Source organism: Poromitra crassiceps (genome assembly GCF_964638095.1).
Source record: "Poromitra crassiceps genome assembly, contig: HAP1_SCAFFOLD_381, whole genome shotgun sequence".
Taxonomy (NCBI): Eukaryota; Metazoa; Chordata; class Actinopteri; order Beryciformes; family Melamphaidae; genus Poromitra; species Poromitra crassiceps.
Window position 1 is genome coordinate 125,234 of NW_028152023.1, and position 18,422 is coordinate 143,655.

Below are 18,422 nucleotides of genomic sequence, written 5' to 3' on the forward strand. Positions count from 1 at the left end.
TGACCTTTGACCACCAAAATGTAATCAGTTCATCCTGGAGTCCAAGTGGACGTTTGAGGCAAATTTGATGAAATTCCTCAAGATGTTTAATAAACAACAAACAATGTTGCAGAGATATTGCGTTAATGAGCTTGAAAATGTGTTCGAGAGGTCACAGTGAGCTTGACCTTTGATAACCAAAATCTAATCAGTTCATCCTTCAGTCCAAGTTGACGTTTGAGCCAAATTGGAAGAAATTCCGTCAAGGCGTTCCTGAGATATCGCATTCACGAACATCGGACGGACAACGCAAAACCATAACTAGAGATGCATGTGCACCATCAATTCAACAATAGTGAAATATTCATTGTTGTGTGAACTACATATGCCCCAATTAAACAATGTATTGTAGAGCATGTCATAACCACCCATTGAAACACATATGACAAACATAACAGACACCCACCCAACAGAGCTCGTCCCTATGCCACAGTAAGATGAACAGTATGACATGACCGGGGATCATGAGTAACACAGTGAGGACGCCCTGTTTCTGCTCACCTCTCTGACCTCCGTCACATAGGTGGCGCTCTCATGCTCTGCCCTCTCCAACTCAGACTCCAAGTGCTGCTTGTCTCTTCTCAACTATGGAGCACAACAGAGATTCAGAGATGCACACTTATGAGATGTACACATGTTCCAATTAAAAAAATAAATAGCTGCAATGATAAAATTAATAACTATTATTATTCTAAATCAAGATATGAGAGTGTAAGTCTTAGAAGAAGTGCGTTTCACTGACGTTTTCCAAGTCTGCTCCATCACTTAGTCTCTCAATCTCCTGCTCCAGTGCTGTAACTTTCAGGTTCATCTAGGATAATAATAATACATTTTATTTATAGAGCACTTTTCAGGGTACTCAAGACACTTTACATATAACATATTTACATATATCTATCATAGGAAATAACATACACACTAAAAACACAACATGCAACAATCACACTAAAAGCAGTTCTGAAAAGGTGAGTTTTGATTAGTGATTTGAACATGGACGGCTGTGTGCAGTCTCAGTGTTTTTTGTGCATGTTTTTAGCGGGGGGTTCCTATCCGGAGGAAACCCCAGGGGAGCACGGGGAGAACATGCAAACTCCGCACAGAAAGGCCCTTTTGAAGAGCCCATCTGGGCAGTAGGCACTGAGGACTCGGGGATGGAGACACACCCTCAGCGCCCACAGCGTCCCAGGCGGGAATCGAACACAGGACCTTCTTGCTGTGAGGCGACAGCGCTACCACTGCACCACCATGCCCCCCGTGTGTTTGGGGAGTTCCAGAGAGAGGGGGCAACTACGTAGAATTCTCTGGGCATCCAAGGTCCGGCGCTTGGTCCTGAGTGTGGTGGAGACAGACTTGGCATCATAGCGGCAGTGAGTTCTGGAGGTACTGGAGTTTATTTTGGACATAAAGAATGCTGTTGCAGTAGTCAATTGTGAATGTGATGAGACCATGGATCAGCGTTTCGGCAGCAGAGGAGGAGAGTGATGGGCGGAGACTAGCCAGCTATGTTTTTTTAGGTGGAAAAAGGCAGTTCTGTTGATTTGTTTTACGTGGTGTTTGAAGGAGAGGATTCTGTCGAAGAAGACTCACGCCGGGATTCCACTGAGTGCATTTGCGTTGCGTTGCGGCTGTGCTCCGGTTTTGCTCCGTGCTCCGCCAACACTCAACGGCTGCGTGCAGAGCACGTCACGTCACGGCTCCGCTCCGCCAGACAGCTGGAGTGACGAGACCGACAAGTTCTCGCGGTGAAATTGCGCGAGACACTTTGTATGTGGGATAAATACAACAACAAACAGGCAGAAGATCATTGTTCCCAACTGGAGAAGCAGAGGAGGGGTGGACTTGCTTGGTGTTGTCCTTGTTTGTTTGTTTGTTTATTTATTTAAGAAAAGGGACAATGCACATTAATTAGCATGAGCACGTGAGTCCATCATGTAAATGTGCCAGATTTAGCCATACAGGCTAATTTTCATCTGCAGTCCCTGGCAGGTTGATGTTATATGTGAAACATTAACAAACACATGCAATAGTACAGAAGACATAAGTAGACAAAAGCATATAAAAGAAGAAAAGCACAAGCACATTAATAGCATATAAAAAGAACATGCATGAGCACATATAAAAAAGAAAATGCAAGATTACATTAGCATATTCTATACAATACATGCCAGAGCAACAGCACATAAGCACATAAAAACAGACAAAAGCATATAAGCACAATTATGCAGCCCCTGGTTTACTGTAAAGCACGGACAAAAGCACAGACAAAACCGCATGCCGTACAAAGCAGACAAACAATGACAAACAACGAGAAATGCTATCCTGGAGTATGGATGCATGTTTGATTGTTCAATAGACAATGTTTTATGGAGTTGGAGAAGGAGTTGAAAGATGTGATGAAAGATTGTTTAGAAAAAGAAGGTTGCGCTTCAACAATGGGTTTCTCAGTGGAGTGCCAAACCCAAAATCCAAAATCTGTTCAAAAAAGGCTGAAAGGGTAGCACATCTCAGTTTTCAAAGTCAAGGAGGACAAAATACTCACATTTCACTTGATTTATTGGCTCACATCACACAAAAACAAAACGCTTACGCGTTTCGGCAAAGAGCCTTCTTCAGAGCGTTGTGATGAAAGATGTTTCTCAGTTCTACGGGTATAGTGTTCCAGGTATGTGCTGCTCTGTAGGAGAAGGCTGACTGGCCAAAGCTACAGTACTTCTCCTATGTGGAATTTTACAGTCTCCTCTGGTAGAGGCTCTGGTAGATGAATTTTGAATTTGTGAAAAGGATGTGTCGTGTCATATATTATTTTGTGGTTTTCCACTTCAATGATTAACTTTTCCTCATACATGTTTGTCCTCTGGCTTGATATTGAATGCTGTAAGCACCTCTAGACCTGTTGACTCCAGGCCTAGCTCCGCCCAACTTGCTGCGGCTTTGCTCCGACATCCGTGAAAAATAGAAGCCTTGCGTATCTGCTTCGGAGCTCCGAATCGTCGGAGCTGGGACGGAGTAGACACGCAACGCAGCGGAGTAGGTCGGAGTTGACACATTGATTAGAGTGGAAACGTATCGGCTCCGAAGCCGTACCGCAGCGCAGACGGAGCGAACTCAGTGGAATTTGGCCGTCAGCGGTTGTGGATGTGTTGACCAAGCACGAGCCCTGGGGGATGTCTTGGGACAGAGGAGCGGTGCAGTTGTTGATTGTGATGAACTGTGGTCTGTTTGTGAGATACAGTATGACCTTAGCCAGGAGAGGGCAGTACCAGTGATGTTGAGGGAGGATTCAAGGCCGTAGAGGATAATGATGTGGTGACGGGTTGATGGTGTCAAAAGCTGCAGTGAGGTCGAGGAGGATGGATTGAAATGGTTGGAACAGGTCGTTGGACATGAGGTGGGCTTTGAGTTGGGAGGCGACATGTTCCAGTATTTAGGACAAAGAAGAATGATGCAACGAAAAGGGCACAAGATGCAATGATTTATACACCTACAGTGATTTGGTATTCAGTGTGGGAGTCGTTTTGCAGCTTAACCTGAATGCAATACCTCTTTCAGCTCTCCCTGCGATACGTCCAGCTTCACCTTCCAGCGAGACGCCTCCTGCTCCACACTGCTCTGGAGGCGCTGCAGCATGCCCTCCTGTGGACACGGCAGGTATGACAGCTTAGTTCCACAAACATTACCACCACACAACCATGAACTTGACACAAAAACCTCATCTCACCGTCTCTGCCAAAACCTTCTTGTATGTCTCACAGTCTTTCTGCATAATCCTTTGGGTTTCCTCTGACTCCTTCAGCTTCGCAGCCAGTCCCTGATAAGAGAAAAGTATGGTAGTGTGGTAAATCCATGGTGAGTCTACCTTCGCCCTAAATCTCAGTAGCAGAGGAATAACGATCAAGTTTCCACTTTAATTACCTCAGAGTCCCCTGATGCAGGGGTGGAACTGGACTGTGCTACTGCCGCCTCAAACCTGTGTAGCCATTCCTTATGGTTCTGTTAGACAGGAAAGGTGAAGAGACACATCAGTGGAACAGGGACAAGAGCAGCACCAGAGGGAAGGAGTAATGAGGGTACCGCTTAGAAGAGCAAATATACCTGCTCATTGGGTAGAGGCACATGGGGCAGAAGTCTGTGCAGAACATCTCGACACTCAGCCTGGAATGACTCCAGTGTCGTCTGGTTTTCCTGCACGGTGATGGGAGGGGGCAGAGTGGCGGGGGAAAAGGAGAGTAGAGGAGATTGAACACTGGCTGTACGAATGAGGACAACGTGTAGTGGTCATCTGAGCAGACATGACCAGAATCTGGCTCTCCCTCTCTCTACGCTCCATTATCCCAATCTGAAATGATAGCATCAGGGCTTTAGGATGCATTCTCACTCCCAAATACCCTATACCAGGGGTTCCCAAATTGAAGCATGGCGGTGGCCCACTTTGAAATCTGAAAATCTTCCAGTGCCCACTGCCCACCCAACCCTTTAATCACAACTCTGATCAACACACGCAACTAACAGGATGTATCTCCCTATGTATTTTTTTTATTTAATTAACAGAGCATGTGAATTTGGGCATACGGAGAATTAATAATCCATCCACACACAAAAAATGTAGGCAAAATATCCAAAAGCCAGATTGCCAACATGCCCCTTAGTAATCAGATATATTTGCGTGCATAGGGGTTAAAGTGGGATTTGGCAGGTGATTTTGAAAAGAAAATGCAGAAGCATTTCACTTCCTACCACCCTCCAAACAATGCACTGCACGTTTCTTTGCTTTTAGCTAGATTGAATTCAAATTAGCCTGACATGGTTTGAAAGCTGGCAGGCTGGGGGTACATCACCCAAATATGCCTTATTAATCACGTTGGTAATGTTTGTTACAATAGTGTTAGCTCAAATGCTAATGTTAAACAGTATGTGGATGGAGAATGCTAACACCATTTGCACCATGTTCCAGAATGTATAGAAAATAACCGATTATAGTTTGTTGGTGTATTATTCAAGTTTTCTAGTAGGGGTGCACGATATATCATTATATCATAGCGGTATCAGCCGATGATAGTCATTTTTTAACACATTGGCATCAGTCCGATGCTGCAATGTTAATATCTGTTTGTTATCGGTATCAGCCAAAATGTTCACATTGAGAGGAAACAATGTGGTAAATCTATCATTTATGGGCTTTTACAAATGTTTTGGAAATAAGGAAATGTATTACCGTACTTTTGCAAATTCAGTGTTTACATGTGTTTTTCACTATGTACACATTTTATTATCGTAGAAATATATGTGTGTGTGTGTGTGTGTTTATAGAGATCATATCGACATCTGTAACTATCGGTTATTGGCCATAACAGCAATGTTAATATTGGTTATCGTATCGGCCAACATTTTCATATCGGTGCATCCCTACTTTCTAGTCAAGTACGGTCCATTTGGTAGATTGTATTTGTCCAAAAACATTTGCCTAAAAAAAGACAAAGAAAGAAAGACTAGAACGACCGCAACGCGGACTTATGCCTCCGCATTAGTTAATTCTGGAGTCCAAATCGCCATTTGAGGCAAATTGGAAGAGATTCCGTCAAGGCGCTCCTGTGATGTTGCGTTACAGAGCTTGGAAATTGGGTGTGTGAGAGGTCACAGTGAGCTTGAACTTTGACCACCAAAATGTAATCAGTTCATCCTTGAGTCCAAGTCGATGTTTGAGACAAGTTTGATTAAATTCCGTCAAGGCATTCCTGAGATATCGCGTTAACAAGCTTGAAAATGGCGTTCGAGAGCTCACCTTGACCTTTGACCTTTGACCACCAAAATGTAATCAGATCATCCTTGGGCCTAAGTGAATGTTTAAGGGGAATCTGATGAAATTTTGTCAAGTTGTTCCTCAGATATGGCGTTAACAAGCTTGAAAATGGCGTTCGAGAGGTCACAGTGACCTTGACCTTTGACCTTGGACCACCAAAATCTAATCAGATCATCCTTGGGCCTAAGTGAATGTTTAAGGCGAATCTGATGAAATTTTGTCAAGTTGTTCCTCAGATATCGCGTTAACAAGCTTGAAAATGGCGTTCGAGAGGTCACAGTGACCTTGACCTTTGACCTTGGACCACCAAAATCTAATCAGATCATCCTTGGGCCTAAGTGAATGTTTAAGGCGAATCTGATGAAATTTTGTCAAGTTGTTCCTCAGATATCGCGTTAACAAGCTTGAAAATGGCGTTCGAGAGGTCAGTGAGCTTGACCTTTGACCTTGGACCACCAAAATCTAATCAGATCATCCTTGGGCCTAAGTGAATGTTTAAGGCGAATCTGATGAAATTTTGTCAAGTTGTTCCTCAGATATCGCGTTAACAAGCTTGAAAATGGCGTTCGAGAGGTCACAGTGACCTTGACCTTTGACCATCAAAATCTAATCAGATCATCCTTGGGCCTAAGTGAATGTTTAAGGCGAATCTGATGAAATTTCGTCAAGTTGTTCCTCAGATATCGCGTTAACAAGCTTGAAAATGGCGTTCGAGAGGTCACAGTGACCTTGACCTTTGACCTTGGACCACCAAAATCTAATCAGATCATCCTTGGGCCTAAGTGAATGTTTAAGGCGAATCTGATGAAATTCCATCAAGGCGTTCCTCAGATATCGCGTTAACAAGCTTGAAAATGGCGTTCGAGAGGTCACAGTGACCTTGACCTTTGACCTTGGACCACCAAAATCTAATCAGATCATCCTTGGGCCTAAGTGAATGTTTAAGGCGAATCTGATGAAATTCCATCAAGGCGTTCCTCAGATATCGCGTTAACAAGCTTGAAAATGGCGTTCGAGAGGTCACAGTGACCTTGAACTTTGACCTTGGACCACCAAAATCTAATCAGATCATCCTTGGGCCTAAGTGAATGTTTAAGGCGAATCTGATGAAATTCCATCAAGGCGTTCCTCAGATATGGCGTTAACAAACATCCGTACGGACGGACGGACGGCCGGCCGTACGTACGTACGTACGGACGGACAACCCGGATCCATAATGCCTTCGGCCTGGCTTCGCCGGCGGAGGCATAATAAAAATGAAAAAAAGGGAGATTTTGAGTGCTAGATTTTGCCATTGCACTTGCACTGGGTGAGAGAGATCTGTCCACCAATGGGACCTGACCCATTCTGCAACATGTCTCCAGATATGAGTTAGACAGTATTGTGTGTACAATGATTTAATGAGACACAAATGAGACAGAAGTGCTAATAAACATTTATGCTGCGTTCCATTTAAACCCATGTGTATCTACGTAACCACGTGTATCCCCCATGAGGGGGATACACGGTTCATCCTGTCCCTGCCCCGGCTTCTACCCCTGAAGAGGATAAGAGAAGGAGAAAGGAGGGTGGGAGAAGTCAGAAGCTTATGTTATTTATTCGGGGGAAGGCCATGTCAGGGGCCCCAATCATAAGGGGGATGAGTCAATTTCCGAACCCTCCGATTATAAGTGGTATTACTATAAAAAAGATTATTACAAAAGCGTGTGCAGTAACAATGACGTTGTAGATTTGATCGTCTCCTAGAAGAGCTCCGGGTTGGCTTAGTTCTGCTCGGATTAAAAGGCTTAGGGCGGTGCCGACTATTCCGGCTCAGGCACCGAATACTAGATATAGGGTACCAATGTCTTTGTGGTTGGTTGAGAAAAATCAGCGGGTGATTGCCACAGGTAAGGTGGCCGAGTAAAGCGGTGGATTGTAGCCCCATAGACAGAGGTTTAAGCCCTCTCCTTATCAAGTCTTGGGGTGTTAACACGTTAGATTGCAAATCTAAAAACGCAGACTAGGCGTCTGCCGGGACTTACATTAACCGCCCGTGGCGGCGGAAGATAGATGAATGCTCGCTGGTTAGGGCGCTTAGCTGTTAACTAAGAGTTTGTAGGATCGAGGCCTTCTCATCTAGTAAGGCTTTAGCTTAATTAAAGTGTCTGTTTTGCATATAGCTTTCTCCTCACTGCCGTCCAATGAGGTATATAATATGGTGGTGATGCATCGGGCAACGTTCCGTTCCATAGCGATGTTTCCTGTGTGGTTGTGGAGTAAAAGGTGCTGTGCTACTCAGGCATGGCTAATGGATTTGTGAATGCTTGAGCACTGAGATACAAGGTGGGGAGCAGGCTTCTAGCATGAGACAGCGCCTTGGAGTGAGTGTGCAACAGCAAAAATGGGAAATCTTTAGAATTTCTTCCAAATACTTAACATCGCATGGTCTATATTGGATTTTCTTTTTTTTAGTTCTGACGATTTTAACCATTCCGATAAGTCCATCCACTTACACTGCCCACTGACACGAGGCTTAGCAGCCAGTAAATCATCAGTAGCCATGACTGCAAACATGGCCAGTACTTAGGCAGATGCAGCTGTTTTGGTAAGAGACAGAAATATATGTATTGATACCAAAAATGTCATTTGTATTGTTATTGTGAAACCTGCTCAATACTTATACTGTGGATTAACTCATTGAGTGCCAATGACGACTTTAGTCGTCAATTCGGATAGTAACGTTGAGTGCCAATGACGACTAAAGTCGTCAATTGCGTTTTTTGACGGTGGGACGTGGATCAAAGCCAGATCCATCTCCTGTAAAATTTTGGGGCATGTTGAATGTGTATAACCTATTTTACCGACCCATTAGGTGGCGACAGTGCTCTCCAGATTAGAGAAAGTTGAGGAAAAAAAAGCAGAAAAAGCCCTGTGATCAAAGAGAAACCGATGCATGAGCCAGACCGGCACAGATTGCTCTGGCTGCCTGGAGCCAACGTTAGCTGCGAACAGCAGTCAATCCGCTCCCACAAATGTCTCTGTCTCTGCTGCATAGCTTCTCCACACGATTAGCCGCCAGAAAATAAAACCAAAGCCAATGGTTTGGCTTATACAGTGTCGCGCTGGGAGCCGGCGCACAAGGCTGAGTGCTCCGAAAATAGACTGGGTGCAGCGCACTTTGAAACGCGCAGCAGAAAGCCTATAATCGGACGCAGCTTCATCCCAGCTCACAACCGAAACCCCAGAAACGCAGACGAACGCGAGCCCCATCCAGACTCCCCCGACGAGCGGCCGCCATCTGAACGTGGATCCGTGAGGCAGCAGAGCCTGCCATAGCAGGAGGCAGAGACTCGCCTGACACACGCAGCAGCCAGCACAGCGAGCAGAGCCACCAGAGACACTCCCACGGAGGAGGAGTTTGGAGTTGAGGGGGGTGTGGGTGCTGTTTATTGAAGGAAATTACTGTTCAGATGTTTCAGGTCAGAAAATATTAGTTTCAGAGTCAGTGATTTGCTTGAAATGCTTCATTTCACAAAAGGCTCAATATCTCAGCTCCTAGATGGAAACGCCTTTTTTTTTGCTGTTTTTGACCTATCTTCTCCGGCTGATAACTAAAGAACGGAAAATTATATCAATAAACTTTTTTTTGCTGCTGATACAATAGAGTCTCATCGTTCTTTGTGCGTGTTCGGTGTTTACATAGTAATATCACACAATATTCTGTGGGCCTCGAGAAATCACTGAAAACGCTCTGAAACTCTGGCACTGGGAGCGTCCGTTCTCCAAAAGTGGCTGGCACTCAATGAGTTAAGTGGAGCGTGGGGATGTCTCACTGCTACTGTCCGGTAATAGACCAGTCAGCTTAAGGTTAAGAGTAGGATTTGAGGCGCATTTACTGCCAAGTATTTTTTTGTGCCGAACAAAAACATAAAAATGTTGCCCTAATGATCTATAAAAGAAATTATGCATTTGTCGAGTGCCTATTAGTACAGTAGAAGAACATTGTAGACAGAGTTCACTTTTTCACTGGCTGAATATACTCTGCCCATCTACATCTACAGTATGGTAAGCTCAGCCCAGCACTCTGGACAGAGGTAATAATGGACCTGCACACCTGCTTCATTGATAGCTCATTCACTGGTTTCCCCCATTGCTCTTCACATCTGTGTGTGATCATTCCTCATGGCAACGAGATGCTCTTGTGCCATGGCTCTATCAGATAACACCTGCGTGTTCCAGTGCTGAGCCTGCACTGTTCTGTTCCCTCTGGTGTTCACGCTGGTGTTTGGGCAGAGTGTGAGACTTCATGACTGAGTATCAGAGAGGTGGTGCGTGTCACTCTGTGTCTGCTGTGTCTATTCACAAAAGAGTTGCCTCGGGGCCTATCGAGTTGTCCTACCATCATATGACCACTTGTTTCAAACCTCGGGAGGAACAGCTGATTCCGGCTGGGTCACAATCGTAACACAAGGGTACAATACAAGCTTAGTTGCTTAATACAATATATTAAGGCAGGCCTAACGGGGGGTTGGGGGGGGGGGGGGGTGGATGGCCGACTGCTAAATCGACTTTCTAAAGCTCATTGAACAGTGAAATTGAAAATTGTGAAGTGTGACAAAACTGTAAGGAGTGTGGTATCCTCCATGTTTTCAGCCTGCTGTGCAAACTACAAACTACCAGTGGAAAAATGTGCTTGTCTCCACTATTCAGCGAACAAGTGATTAGATCTGCAATAACAAGAGTTGAGTGTGCAAAGACCTTGAACGTTCTGCTCCTAGCTTCGAGAAAAACTTCTTCTAAGGTACAGACCGCTGTGCATATCTTATTTTAGCTGCGTAGTCAAAAAGTATTTCTTATCACCAGGGGCCGGTTGCACCAAGTGGTCTTAACTATGCCTGGTCGTAACTCCTACGTCGGTCTTAGTTAAGACCAGTCTTTAGAGTGGATTTACGCCTGTTGCACCAACACGGCTTACGTCTGGTCTTAACTACGCTAGTCGTAGCAATGCGCGTTCATGTGAATTGTCGGGGAATGCGCTCTGATTGGCCCACAAATGTGCCTCGCGCCCTGCTATTTCACTGACCCCCGTGAAAATAACTTGCTTTGTTTTTTTACAGTGGCCACTACTGTATGTGCATCACTACACTACACTCCTCCCACCCTCCCTCGCTCCGGGGGAAAAATGGCGGCGATTGAGCCAGACAGACAGTCTGAATGAAATTGAATGTAACGTTCCCAATTCTATGTATTAAATTCTAAAAGAATTAACAGCAACATTTGGGAAGGCTAAGCCACACAACTAGTTAGTTATAATCTTAACATCGTGCTTCAAAAGACGGAGAACTGGCTGTGTTACGACGATGACGGTAAGGAGTCAAAAAGGTCTCCGCGGAGATCTCTGTTACAGGCAGGCTCTACGCCTCCTCCTGACCAGGCATAGGAGTTACGCCTGGGCATAGTGAAAATAAGGCTTAAGCCGTCTTGGTGCAATCGGCGTAGCTGTTAGGTCGTAAAGTTACGACCAACTTAGCTTAAGACCAGTGTAAGACCAGTTGGTGCAACCGGCCCCAGATGAATACAATGCAAACGTATTTGTGAGCCAATGATTCTGACTACATATGCTGTATACATATAAATATACATACAGTATACTGCAGCTGCAAATATAAGAGAAATGTATATTGTTTCAACTGTAATGGCAAAATAAATGAAATGCCTTGTTGATCCATCAATAAATGAGTTGCTCGTGAGATGTCAGCTATGAGTGTCAGCTATAGATCATAATTAAACAGAGTCAACAATGATCAACAACCAATCAATAAGCAGTCAATCAATCATTTTACTCTCACACAACCATTTCAATTTAGTTTGTAGTGGGGCCTAAAAAAGTGGCAGCCTTATACTTGAATTAAGAATATATTCAAATGAATGGGATAACACTTGACAGTGATATTTTAAACAAGGTGTATTGTATTCCCCAAGTTCAGAATCATTTCATCATCTTCACAAAAGCTGCTGCCAAACATCTCCGATCTTCAATGTTTCTCAACTTGATTGCATGCTTGCAATCTCATGTTTTATTGGATCAACTGTGAAATCATGTAAGCAAACAAAGTTCAGGAGGATCCTGGCCTGGAACTGAAATTCAGTTTGCATTCCATCAATATAGGAATATGATTTTCTACCAAATTCAGAGACTGGAAAGGGCAACTTCTCCACCTTTCTGAGCCTAACTCCACCCACTTTGTCAATTTAGGGGGGGGGGGGGAGCATTGAGATATAATATGAATGGAGAGAGTGTCCCTATCTCCTCCCTGTATGGTCTATTGAAGCCAAAATCCTGCCAGATCAGTGAACCAGATTCTGCGCAGTAGCTCCGTTGATTTACAACCTCTGAGAGCTCCCCGCCCCTCTGAACTTTCTTATGTAGAGCTGCTGTTTCTAGAATGCGCACAGTGCGTTGTGTATTTATACACAGTCTAGCTCTGTAAATATAACACTTTAAGTTGTAATATTTTGTGTCTCGCCAAAAGTAACCAGGAAGAGTCCCACTATGAGATCAGTTTATCAAAATGACGCCTGTACGAAAATCTGATTTTGGTTGTCGGAGATTTCTCCTCCGGGCTGCTGTGCTCTCAGCCCGGACCGGAAGTGGAGGCTCCTCTCGGCCTCACTGGGGAAATTATCCGATCCACTGCTGTGTTGATTAAGCTAGCCAATGTTTCCGTGGCATTTTGATTAACTTTATGATTTAATTCCTTTTGGAGCAAATGTTGGTTTTACAAATCTAACCTTGACGCTTTACGCTACGTTGTTTACTGGTATAGTGTGGGTAGGGCAGCCTGCTGTAACGTTCCATTTAATATAGCTCAGTGGTAACGTTAGCCTAGCTGCCTAGTCTCGTCTCTGTTAACTACCGGATATCCTTACAACAGCTAAGAAAGGAGCTTGTGAAGAAGGAACAGCCCCACAGTCAAAGCATTTCTCTGAGATATCCATATAAAAATGTTTGTTGCTTTAATACCAGAAATAAAACCTCTGTTTATGTGACGCTAACGGGTTAGCGATTAGCTCATGGCTGGTGCTTGCGTACTAGGCCCCATCTTATAAAACACATTTCCTGGCAGTTGGACAACCTGGTAAGTTCTGAAAATATGTGTATATTATTGTGTTATTCCAGCTATCGTTATCGGTTGTTAAGTTATAGTAATATTAAGCCGATAAATAATGAAAAACAGCCGACTAGCGAAAGTGGCTAACGCTATTGCTAACGTAGCTGGAGTAACTACTAAAACACATATTTTCTGAACTTACTTCAGTCCCCAACCAACGTTAATTCCTCGCGTGCCTTTCTCAAAACAATGTTCTTTTTATTGCGGTCCATTGATATGTCTGGTAGCCAGCACAGCCACCCCGACCTCCAGGGAGCCACTACCCGTGCTAAGAGCCTCTGTCCCGGGTCCACACAGAGCCACCCAGACCTCCAGGCAGCGTTACATGATGAAAGCACAAAGCAGCACTGTATCCTGTCTATGTCAAACCAACGCTAGTTCTATACTGTGAAGAGCCTGTCCAGCCAATGACGGCTTGAGACTGGCTGCCACAGCTGTCAATCATCCATTTTTATCCCTTTTTATATGTCAAATAACTACTTAAAAACAAACTGATCAGAAAAATTACCACTTGCACAGGCATTAGCATGATAATGACTATCTAAAATGATACAAACCACCTTTGGAAAAAAATTATCTGACGTATACTGTGATTATTTCGGTTGTAATTTTCCCATCCACTAACATGGGGAGGCGGGCCTTGTGACCTAATACTGGATTCAGCCGTCAGGGCGGTGATCTAACATGCAGCGGCTTCACTAATGGAACCATGGAATGGCGTCCATCTTTATAAGTCGATGGGGGGGAGCAGGTTCTGACTGAAAAGGAGGGCCGGCCGGCGGGGAGGGCACCAGGGGAGCGGGCAGCAGGGGGGAGGGTAGCAGGAGAGCAGGGGGGGGGGAGCAGGAGAGCAGGGGGGGGGGAGCAGGAGAGCAGGGGGGAGGGGAGCAGGAGAGCAGGGGGGAGGGGAGCAGGTGAGCAGGGGGGAGGGGAGCAGGGGGGGGGGGGGGGGGCAGGGGAGCAGGGGGAGGGGGAGCAGGGGAGCGGGCAGCAGGAGAGCAGGGGGGGGGAGCAGGGGAGCGGGCAGCAGGAGAGCAGGGGGGGGGAGCAGGGGGGGAGGGCAGCAGGAGAGCAGGGGGGGGGGCAGCAGGGGAGCAGGGGGGGTTTTGTGATTGCTTCACAGCAGTTAACGTTACATTCTAAAGCAGAAATAAAGTCACACAGTCAAACACGCAGCACAGCGAGAGGGCAGCTCTCTCTGCATGAGACAACAGACAGACAGACAGACAGACAGACAGACAGAACCCAGACGCCCAGGGGGCGGGACAAAGCTGCCATATTTGTTCAACAAATGCTGCACTGTGCACACTGCTTATTGGCTGAGAGCCCACGTGGGTCTAACAAAGGAGCGTTGGCGGGGGAAGGTGCGGGGGGGTTGTTTGGTCTCGAACTTTTGGAGACACGTCTCAGTGGATAACGGTTCTGTCAATAGGAAGAAGAGGGAAATTTGAATCTAGAACTGGGATTTCAACCTGGGGAGAGCAGCCACTATGCATAAAATGATCATATATGACAAATTCAAATACTTGACACAAAAATGTCAGGATTTTGACCTGAATCTATCAACAACACGACAACAACAGTTGAAAATTAAATGTGTCCAATGTGTAAGGAAACATGAACATACCACCGCCTTGGGCTACCAACATACAGTACAGTTCTGTACATGTACTACAGCAACATCTAAAGCCCAGCACAGGCTATACAAATGAGGGCCAAGCTGGGGTAAAACTATAGTGACCTGACAGTCAAGGCCCTAGTTATACCTGCTCCAGGCGGTAGGCCATCTCCTTCTGAATCTGCTGGATGGCACCCTTGGCTGACTGGTCCTGGTGAACTAGTTTGTCCCGCGACTCTCTCAGCTCTTTCAGCAGCTCCTCCACCCTGCCCTCCAACTGCAGACACAAAAGCACACAAAGGGTAAGTAAGCACTAAGCAACGCGTCAGACAACATTTCAGCCTGGACCACACCTGGCCTGACCAGCTAGACAGGATGACATTTCAGCCTGGACCACACCTGGCCTGACCAGCTAGACAGGATGACATGTCAGCCTGGACCACACCTGGCCTGACCAGCTAGACAGGATGACATGTCAGCCTGGACCACACCTGGCCTGACCAGCTAGACAGGATGACATGTCAGCCTGGACCACACCTGGCCTGACCAGCTAGACAGGATGACATGTCAGCCTGGACCACACCTGGCCTGACCAGCTAGACAGGATGACATGTCAGCCTGGACCACACCTGGCCTGACCAGCTAGACAGGATGACATGTCAGCCTGGACCACACCTGGCCTGACCAGCTAGACAGGATGACATGTCAGCCTGGACCACACCTGGCCTGACCAGCTAGACAGGATGACATGTCAGCCTGGACCACACCTGGCCTGACCAGCTAGACAGGATGACATTTCAAAAGGTTTAGACAGCAGAGGAAGGGGAAGGCAAATGAGCATTGTTCCAGGAAGAGATTGCATTAACCAAATATTTTCCGTCACAAACAGATTTTTTTTTTTTTTTTAAACTATGATCAATCTTTGCTGAGCAAGAATTTTGTGCGAAAAGAATCAAACGGCCGTCCCATATAGTCCCAAATATATATATATGTCCCAAATATACGCTGGCTGTGATTGAAGCAATTAAACGCCGGGGCTATTAATAGACGTTTTACTGTAATCTAAATTTGTTCTTCTGTATATTAAATGTTATTGTGGCCAATGTTTTTGTTAATAAAATTATATTAAATAGTCTCATTATCATTTTAAAATGTCAAATGACGGAATGTTTACGACTCTGTCGTCCAAATTACAAACGACGAGTCGGATGCCCCGGTGCCTCACCTGGTAGCATGTACCACAAAGGCTTACAGGCAATGTACACGAGATGCATTGCGGCTGCGTTGCGGATCCGGCAAAACCGCCGGATCGAGTCTCGCCCATGTTAATTGATGGCCGATACATGCGGTATGGGAAAATTACGCACCTGGTCTATTTCTGTCGGATCCCGCATACGTCTGACAGATTACATGAGTGTGGGTCTGTTCTTCACAGCCGTGAATTTCTATAACGTTACATTGATTACATTGAGCATATTGTGGCTTTGCCACAGTTTATGTATTATATACAATGTTGCGTCAATCTACTGGTTTAGTGTCCAGCCAAAGTGAGTTCATCTGCCCGCTCCGGGGGAGCAGCCATAACGTGTTGGGAGGCAATGTGAATGTGTCAATGGCGTTTACCACACGCTGTTTACCTGTGTTAAAAAACAACAACACGTGTACAGTATAAGTGGTAATTATGATGTAAAAAATATATATATATCTTCACTGTCTACCTACTGTCCTGTCAAATAATGGTGAAAAAGACCAAAAAAATAAACAGGGGATGGACAAACAGACAATGAGAAAGTCTAACCCAACCTCTGGCTCCAGCCCTCAATATGTTTGAAACAAAGGAGAACTGGTACAGTATGCCTATGGCAAGGTAAACCTGAAATAATAATGATGGTATTTATTTAATCTAAGTAGGTCTTCTTTCGCTGCCTTCTCTGAAATTCAACTAATCAGTGTCAACCTAATTGCTCAGCATTTCCCAGTGTTTTATAGCCAAGCTTTATAGCTGCCTTGGCTATAAAACACTAACACCCCCACACCCCACACACACACACACGTCAAATCAATCAAAGTCCGACAAATTTAAATCTGGCCGTCAGCAAGTCCGGCAAAAAAAAAAAAAAATCCATCAGCACAATTATGAAGCACTAATTTCCCAACACCACACACACACACACACACACACACACACACACACACACACACGCAATTAGACCCTGACCACAAGCTTGAATAAGGAATTTCCTACAGGAAACATTATTATTCTTAAAAAAAAGGGGGGGATACAATGTCTACTATTAATGGTAAAGTGTCCAGTCTGTCCACTATCAATAGGACAGTCAGCAAATAGTGAGAACTATTCTAGTTAGGAAAAAAGAACAGAAAGGAGAAAGCCAAACATTCACTGGGCTTGCATGTACATCATAAACAATCTTACACATTGTAGCAGCTTGCATTCAAAACAACGCTGAAGCTGCGTTCACACCAACCTATTAACGTTTTTCGCTGGCATCGAGTTTACATACAAAGTCAATGCAAACGAGCGATTGAGCGTATATTCGCCCGGGAGAAAAATCGCTGGGCGTCCGAGCGACAGAGAGAGAGCGATAGGGCGAAAATTCGCTCGTCACCCGAGATGAAATATCTCAACTCGAGCGAAATTTCACTGGCATCAGTCGCTCGCTGTTCAACGCTGATTGGCTGCCGTGTGAGAGTGAGTCAAGGATCACACTGGCTTGGAACAAACCGCATTGACAGCTGACATGAAGTGAAGTCTGTACTACCGGTATAGAGCTTGCGTTAGGAGCACGCTGATAGGCTTAGCTTGTAAACAACTACGGTGGCTCGTAGTGGACAAATATCATGACATTGCGTAACGTTATAGCCCCCAGGTGTCGAGCGATTTAAACAGAGCGACTCCAAAGGGTTGAATCGAGCGACAGAGAGTGTATTTGCCATGTTTCCCATGCTGTCAAGCCTCTTAGCTTTCCACCCAGTGAGGAGCATTGCATTAGCACCCAGTGAGAGGACTACAGGACGGAACAGCACCTGGCACCTGAGGCGGTCCCAGGGAAAATATGACGTGTGCTCTGCTGCTGATACTCTCACCCACAAGCAGTTTTTGCCCAAAACGCCCAAATCTCATTTTAAATTAGCATTAGGATTAGACTGTTGTGATGTCATTATTCAGTTTTAACCATCAATAATTGTTCCTTTTCTCATTATTTCATTTCTCAGAGTAAATACTGTATATTTATTTCGAGATTTTTGTCAATTATTTGTGCTGTTATGGTTATAATTAGCCTAGTTACTCACTTCTACACTATCTTAGATTGTGTTACTTATGGATGGCATGGAATTATAGTGAAAATAGATTATCCCCCCTTTTTGCTGGGGACCCCACTTTGAAAACCACTGGCTTAGGCTAGAACTGTTGCGAGAAGGTTTCAGGATTTATCTCTATGCATTAGGCTGTGATTACGGTACTATTTATATAAATCTATTTATTCACATAGATTCATGATATATTATGGTATACAGCCTACCTGTGACATCAATGTTTTGATTCATCCTATGATGTCTCACACTCAGGTGTGCTTTCACAAGACAGGTGTTGTCCATTCAATCAGCTAACCTGTCTTTATAATGGCTGTCTTGCACTGTTTGTATGATACTTGACAAAGTCTATGGCCGAAACTGTTGTCAAATAGCGTTAAATTACACTTAATTGCATCTGGAACGAGAGTGTGTCTTCCTGTGAACAGTGCTGCACTACTCATTTAGTTATCAACTTTGGAGCGTTATTTACCCCCCCTTC

At 44.9% G+C, this 18,422-nt stretch overlaps 1 protein-coding gene across 1 annotated transcript; it reads right to left on the minus strand.

The window, feature by feature from the left end:
• Positions 1–501: 501 nt before the first annotated feature.
• On the minus strand, positions 502–16,002 carry LOC310771157 (kinectin-like; the record flags this gene model as incomplete). Its single annotated transcript, XM_083663819.1, has 9 exons — positions 502–624; positions 782–850; positions 3,580–3,672; positions 3,758–3,847; positions 3,952–4,029; positions 4,132–4,286; positions 14,322–14,412; positions 14,757–14,885; positions 15,976–16,002. 9 exons carry the CDS (start codon positions 16,000–16,002, stop codon positions 502–504), a joined length of 855 nt encoding a protein of 284 aa, XP_083519945.1.
• Between the last annotated feature and the right edge of the window lie 2,420 nt (positions 16,003–18,422).